Source organism: Gracilinanus agilis, unplaced genomic scaffold, assembly GCF_016433145.1.
Source record: "Gracilinanus agilis isolate LMUSP501 unplaced genomic scaffold, AgileGrace unplaced_scaffold45677, whole genome shotgun sequence".
NCBI lineage: Eukaryota > Metazoa > Chordata > Mammalia > Didelphimorphia > Didelphidae > Gracilinanus > Gracilinanus agilis.
This window is the reverse complement of record NW_025379885.1, coordinates 1-7,556: the sequence shown is the minus strand read 5'-3', so window position 1 is coordinate 7,556 and position 7,556 is coordinate 1. Positions and strand designations below refer to the sequence as shown.

The 7,556-nt window shown below is 39.6% G+C and overlaps 1 protein-coding gene across 1 annotated transcript; it reads left to right on the top strand.

Annotated features, from left to right (window-relative positions):
- Positions 1-2,576: 2,576 nt before the first annotated feature.
- Positions 2,577-6,076, top strand: LOC123255399 (uncharacterized protein KIAA1755-like; the record flags this gene model as incomplete). The annotated part of the gene is made up of 3 exons (XM_044684204.1): positions 2,577-4,002; positions 5,431-5,619; positions 5,979-6,076. Coding segments are annotated over 3 exons (1,713 nt in total), but the record flags the coding sequence as incomplete, so codon positions are not given.
- Between the last annotated feature and the right edge of the window lie 1,480 nt (positions 6,077-7,556).

The following is a 7,556-nucleotide window of genomic DNA, read 5'->3' as shown; positions in this document are numbered from 1 at the left end:
ATATATCCCCTTCTGATCTTCCTTTTGCTTTCTATGTATTGTTTTATGTCTTATTGAAGATTTTTTTATGTTACTATTACTACCTACCAATTCCCCCCACAAATTAGAAGCTCTCCTTTGAAACATGTTGAGACAAGCAAAACCAATCCACACAACCAATATGTTCCCTTTCCTGCCCCAACCAGAGGACATATCAGTTCAGAGAAAAAGGCATTCAGTTAAACAACATAACAAAATATGTGATAAGAAAGATTCCCATCTTTTCCTTGTAGAGATACAGGAGTACCTTCTGCCATATATTATCACACTATCAATAGCTAAGGGGACACACAGGGAATACATTGACCAGAGAAGTCACCTTGCATAGGCAATACTTGTGGCCAAGTAATTACTTATGCCTCCAAAAATACAGGGCTGTCAATATACTCTGGTTGTATTTCCACCTTGCTCTCTACTGGGCATCTATGCTGCCATTATGTCCATGCTCACTAATTAATCATCTGGGATGTAGCCTCTTTAGCTTGTAGCTCCAAGGGCTATTTTCATCTCTTTTAAATGTTTTTTATTAATAGAATTTATTTTCAGGAATCTCTTTCCCTTCCTTCCTCATACCACAGAAGGCATCATCCAGCAAATATATATATATATACATACATACCTAGATTATGTCTTTCATGCTTCCATTTTTCAATTCATTCTCTAGAGGTAAACATTCACAAGTTATTCTTCAAATATTAAATCTGTAGCTGAATATAATATTCTCTTAATTCTATACATTTCACTTTTCATCATCTCATGTAGTTTTTAAAAAATTAACCTGGGGGACAGCTAGGTAGCTCAGTGGATTGAGAAACAGGTCAATAAATAGCAGGTCCTGGGTTCAAATTTGACCTAAGATACTTCCTAGCAATATGACCCTGGACAAGTCATTGCCCAGTCCTTATTCCTCTTCTGCCTTGGAACCAATAAAAGTATTGATTCTAAGACAGAAAGTAAGGGTTTAAAAAAATACAAAATTAAATTAAATTAACTTGCTTATCATTTCTTACAGAGCAGGAACATTCCATCACAATCATATACCACAATTTGTTTAGTCATTCCCCAATTGATGAGCATCAATTTCTTGTTCTTTGCCATCACAAAGGAATTGCTATAAATATTTGGGAACATATAGGTTCTTTTCCTTCTCCCCCAATCTCCTTGGAAGACAGACCTAGAAATGGTATTGCTGGGTCTAAGGGTATACATAGTTTTGTAACTCTCTGAGTATAATTCCAAATTGCTCCAAAATAGTTGAATCAGTTCACAGTTCCACCAACAGTGTATTAGTGCCCCTTACTTTAGCCTTTTTTTCTGCTAGAGATTTCAGCCAGCCATAGATGGTGGCTCACTAGAAAAGGCATTGGGCATCTTAAGTCTATCTTTTGAATTCCTTAGATTCTGTCTTAGTTGCCACTATGATTTGACTTAAAAAGATTTAATTTCTTTCCACACTTTTTACCTCCCATGAGTCTAACCGAGTCCTATGAAATCACCAAACTGGGAACTTCATTAACTAAGTCTGGAGGTAGAGGATGACTTTATGCTATATTCCTGCCTGCAACAAAATTACTATTCTGCCTTAATAGGATTTATAACCAGAAGGAACCTCAGGGGCATTTACAGTAGCATTTCATTTATGCAAATTCAACACATGTGAATTCAGGTATATGAGATTTGGCAATCAAAAAAATAAAGCAGGAAAATATGTTAAAAATTTTCAATTATGCACTAAATCTGCATCATTTTCCCAAGCAGCGTATAGTCTTGCATTATCTCACCCAATCATGCTCATACACTGAGAATCCTTAGTGTGAATAATTAAATTGTTTTATGCCAAACATTAGCTCCTACATCAGCCTTTGTCTGGAGTTCACTCTTGTAACAACTCATATCCACATCAGAGCAGTATTTCTCTTTGTTTTCATTAACACTACAGTATTTATTTTTTAAATGGGTGATAAATATGTTCATATAAGAAATACTTATTAAATAATGGAATTTGCTATTATGCACAATTTTCAACTTACAGGAGGAGTCTTAGAACATTTTACTTTAATCTATTTTACTTTAATCATTTTGCAGGAGTGAAAACTGAGGCACAGAGAGGTGAAGCGTGCCCTCTGTCACGTGGCTAATACGTGTTAGAGTAGAAATTCAAACCCAGATCTCCTGACCCCAAGTCCAGTGCTCTATAACACACAGTTTCTACAAACACTGTAAAAAAACAATAAGCAGTTAAGAAATATGAATAATCAGTGAGGGCTGAAGTGGTTTGGAAAAGCTTCCTGTAAATAATAAGGTGAGCCTTGGTGGATGAGCTTAAAGGAGATGCTAGATAGGAAAAATAACATGGAGAAGGTATAAGTACCATTTCTCTGACATGCCCCTACTCTTCCCTGGGCAAGAAGTAGATTGAGATTTGCCAGCAGTTATTTAGAAGGCTTCTTTCAGATAGGAAGAGTGGAAAAGATGAACCCCAGCTCAGGATTTCCTAGTTTCTGCTTCACTGACTCCAGTTGTACTTTTCTCTTCAGGCTCCATATTCACACTGCGTATTCCTCCACACGGGTTGGCCACTATGCCTTGGAGAAGAGGTAGTGGTTCACCTTGCACCACTGAACCCCCTCTTGTTGCGTCAGGGAGACTTCTACCTACAGGCAGAGCCACATGAAGAACAGTCTGTCTGCATCATGGTTAAATGCCTTTCTAAGGACTTAAGAAACGTGGAAGAAAGACCAGTTCCTGAGTCTTCATACCCAACTCTATTCACCAAGGAATGGCTGGAGGGCCTCAATCAAGACCTTGATAGAAGGGCCCTACATAGTTGCTTGGTGGCTACAGAAAAAGGGGTTTCTCCTGTGCCTTGGATAAAAATAACTTCCCCCAAATTTGTCAACAAACCCCAAACAGTGGCTGATCTTTCCTCCTCTCAAGTGTCTCTCCAGTTAGATGCACTCGATTTAAGCACACCCAGAGGGATGCTCGAGATAGTGTCCAGTAGCAACCCAAAGCCCCCCAGCACTGCTAGTTCGCAACCACTACTCAGTAATAAGGATACAGGATCCTGGGGGTCAGATAGGAATAAGTATCCAGGACTCATCAAAGTGGAACAAACAGGATCTTGGAAGAAATCTTGCAGATTGACTGCCCCTAGTATGGATGAAATGATCATCCAGAACCTTGAGGGGGATTATGTGGATCTCCTCAAGATTTCCAAAGAAAAAAGAGGATGTTCTTCATATCGATCAACAGTGAATCTCAATGAGTCCATCTCTTCAGATGCCAACAAACCATTGAAGATTCAAATGGTATCTCCCACCCAGAAGATACCATCTCCATCATTAGTCAATGGGGTCTCTTCTTTCCCATCTGGGTCTGAGAAATGGACTTGTGGGAAACCAGAGAGCTCTGAGGATGGGCCCTGTACACCGTGCTTGAGGAGAAAGCTCAATGGATCTACTCAGTACCAGAATTCAAGATGTCGTTACCGGGAGTCCTACTTGGCTGCTCTTCAGAACCCAGTGAGCTTCAGTTCTGGTCTGATGACTGCCATCAAAGAAGAATCAGATAGCTCAAAAAATGAACCAACTTTGGATCCTACAGCTGGAAGTCATTTGGATGTCTCACAGCTCAGAAGCAGACCCAATCAGGCTTCCTCCCCTCAACTTCATGCTGCCTGCCCTCACAAAGTGGTTCACCAGGAAAGCAGAACAGAAGAGCCAGGCCTACAAGGCTACCTCAAATTACTCAAGTCCCCAGCAGGTTCTGGTAGAATTCTCTCTAGGTCAGGATCTCCTACAGCCAATCAGAAATTCTCATTCCTGAAGGGGCAGAAACAATCCCCATCTTCCCAGGACTCTGATCCCCCAGAGAAAGTCACACACCTGCACAATGGACCCTGGAAAATCATGTCTTCTATTTACTCTCCCAAAATGAACAGGGCAAAGTCCTCAGGAAAAGGTAATACTACTATAACTAACTCCATGGGACCCTATGGAATGCAGGAAGAGCATTTTATGACAGTTTTTTAATTAAATTTTTTTTATCAATAGAATTTAATAATAGCCTTTCTTAATAGAAGCACACCATCATTCCTATATAGAGATTAGCAAGTCAGTACTGGAAGGAACCTTGAGAGTCATCTGCTCCTATTCCCTCCTTTTATAGATGAGAAAAAATGAAGTGTAGAGTTGGAAATATTACTTGGCCAAGGTTACAGAGGTAGTAGTTGATAAATTTATATAGTATTCAGGATAGGCACACATTATTTCATTTGAGCATCAGGATAGCTCGAACAAAGTTCACTATATATATAGATATATAGATATATAAGTGGCAAAGCAAGGTTTGAACACAGATCCTTGGACTCCGTGTGTGTGTGTGTGTGTGTGTGTGTGTGTGTGTGTGTGTGTGTGTGTGTGTGGAGTCCAAGGACCTATGTTCAAATCTTCCTTTGCCACTTACTTCCTTTGTAACTCTGGCCAAGTCCCATTACCCAGCCTCACTTCCTTCATCTGTAAGGGAAAGGGAAGAGAGTAAATATTTATTAAGTGCCTACTATATGATATACACTATTCTAAGCACTTTACAAATATTATCCTCACAGGAACCCTGGGAAATAGATGCTATCATTATCCTCATTTTTCAGTTGAGTAAATTGAGGCAGAGGTTAAGTAGCTTGCCCAAGGTCACACAGCTTGGAAGTGTCTGATGTTGGATTTGAACTTAGATCTTCCTGACTCCATGCCCAAAACTCAATCTGCATCCTGTACAATGAGGAGGTTGAATTATCTGACCTGTGAGATTACTTTCTAGCTGCAACCCTATGATCCTACAAATACAGTGAAATCTGTTTTACAGATGAGAAAACTGAGGCTCAGAGAGGTATAGAATGACTTGCTTATAGCTCCACAGCTAGCAAATGTCTGAGGCAAAATTAGAACCTGGGTCTTACTGATTCCATATTCATCATTCCATCTCCTGGACCACACTGCTTACTACAAAGTGACAGTAAGTGGGTTAGAACCCAGGGGCCCAGATTCCAAATCTAACACACTGCAGGATGCTAAATATGATGAGGACTAAGTTCAGTGGTAGATAGTACAGTACTTTGAGAAGTCCAAAGCTCTGGCTAGCAGCAAAGGGAAATCAGGATGGAACAAAATTAATTAGTCCTTCAAAAAGCTGTATTTATCAGACTATGCTGCCCTCCAGAGGTCCAGAGGACCCCAAGCAGTTGACCAGTGCCTCCTTGCGGAAGTAGTTTCCTAATGTTCCTTTAAAATTCATGCCACCTGTTTCCTATGAAAGGGAAAAACTTCCTTGTAACAGCCACTTAACATATTCATTTTCCTTCATGGTTTTTTCCCCCTCTTTTCTTTCACATAGCTGGTCCCAGTCAGACCAAAACATCTGTCCAGGAAGCCTCCTCCTCCCAGAGTTTTGGTGCTAAATCCAGTTCAAGGACAGACGTCCCAGAAAGAGACTCTGCACTTTTAGAGACCCTGTCTGAGCAGCCGCTCCATGCTTGGGACCTGAAGGCTGAGATCCTGCTCTCTGGGATAGCTTGCTTACCAGGTACTGCTCCACTCATTGGGGTAGGCGAGGGAATGGGGAGAGAACTTTGAAGACACTTTTTTTGACCTCATACTGTCTTCTCCAAACCCCAGAATCCTCTCCATGCCTGGAACACTCTCCCTCTCCTCCTCTGACTTCTTATAATTCTCCCCCTCCCTCAATGCCTTACCTCAGGGGCCATCTCTTATAGGACCAAGATCTAAGGATTTCATTTCACCAATGAGGCTTAGGGAGGCTGAGTGACTCCTCCTTGGAACCTTCTAAAACCTTTCTTTGCTGAAAATTGCCTCCTCAAATATCCCAGACCACTGTTTGGATCTTTTTTTCCCCTTCTATTTCCATTTTGCTCTCTTTTATAGTTATAGAGACGGTGGAGCTTTTCATCTGTGTGCCCTCAGCACCTAGCAGAAGACCTGGCAGACAGGAGAAGAGGCTTCTATTGCCAGAAGTGAACTAAACTGAGATGCTTGGTTAAGACCTAACACCTCTAGGAGTCATGGAATCTTAGGGCTGGGTGAAGCCTCTGACTCTTCTCTAGATCAGTGGTTTTCAAAATGTGATCTTCAGATTTCTGGGAGTCCTCAAGACCCTTTCAGGGAGTCTGGAAGGTTAAAACTAATTTCTAATAATACTAAGATGTTATTTCCCTATTGAAATACTCTTTCCCATTTCCAAGAATGTATCTGCATGCAGCTGGATTTTCTTCATGTCCTCCAACCGAACTAACCTATCACAACAAAGGGAATTTGGAAAGCAGATATGAGAATCCAGCTGTCTTCTATTAAGTCAAACATTAGATTTGAGAAAATATGGAAAACAGTGTCACTTTTTTAACTAATTTTTTTATTTCAAAAAGTAGTTATTTTTCATTTTAAATGTTACTTATATAAGTATGTAATGAATCAATCTATTTTCAAATGAAATATTAAATATTTTAAATTTTATCAGTTTTAATTTCTAATGTTGTAAGTATTAATAGATATAACCCATAGAAAGAAAAGCTCTTTGGAAACCTCAATAATTTTTAAGAATGTGAAGAGGCCTTGAGACTGAAAAATTTCAGAACCAATGCTCTAGACCTTCCCCCTTTTTCTTCAGAATGAGTTACCAATTCTATTCCTGGATAATTTCATTTTAAAAAGTTTAATTTTTTTCCATGGTTACATAATTCATGTCCTTTCCCTCCCCTCTTCCCTCCCCACTCCCAGAATTAACAAGCAATTCTACTGGCTTATACATGTATTATCACTCAGTACCTATTTCTATATTATTCATTTTTGTAATAGTCATTTTTTAAAACCAAAACCCCAAATCATATGCCCATATAAACAAGTGGTGATAAATCATATATTTTCTTCTGTGTTTCTACTCCCACAGTTCTTCCTGTAGAGGTGGAGAGCATTCTTTCTCATAAGTCCCTCAGAATTTTCCAGGATCTATTATTATTTGCTATTAGTGCAAAGTCTATGACATTTGATCGTCCCACAATGTTTCAGTTTCTATGTTCATTGTTCTCCTGGTTCTGCTCATTTCATCCTGCATCATGGAAGTCTTTCCAGTTCTTATAGAAATCAAGCAGTTCATCATTCCTTATAGCACATAGTATTCCATCACTATCAGATACCACAATTTGTTCGGCCGTTCCCAATCGATGGACAGCACCTTGTTTCCTGAATACCTTCATTAAAGGATATTTTATTGTTTCTTTCTTTAACCAAGTTGCCAAAGTGGTCATAGTGGCATAGAGGTCTGAGCACTGGACTTAGTACCAGGAAATTCGAAATCCTATCCCAGAAACTATGTTTTTTTGGTTATTTGTTTTTAAACCATTAACTTCTGTCTCAGAATTGAAACTAAGTATTGGTTCTAAGGCAGAAGAGCAGTAAGGGTTAGGCAACTGGAGTTGAGTGACTTGCCCAGGGTCACACAGCTAGGAA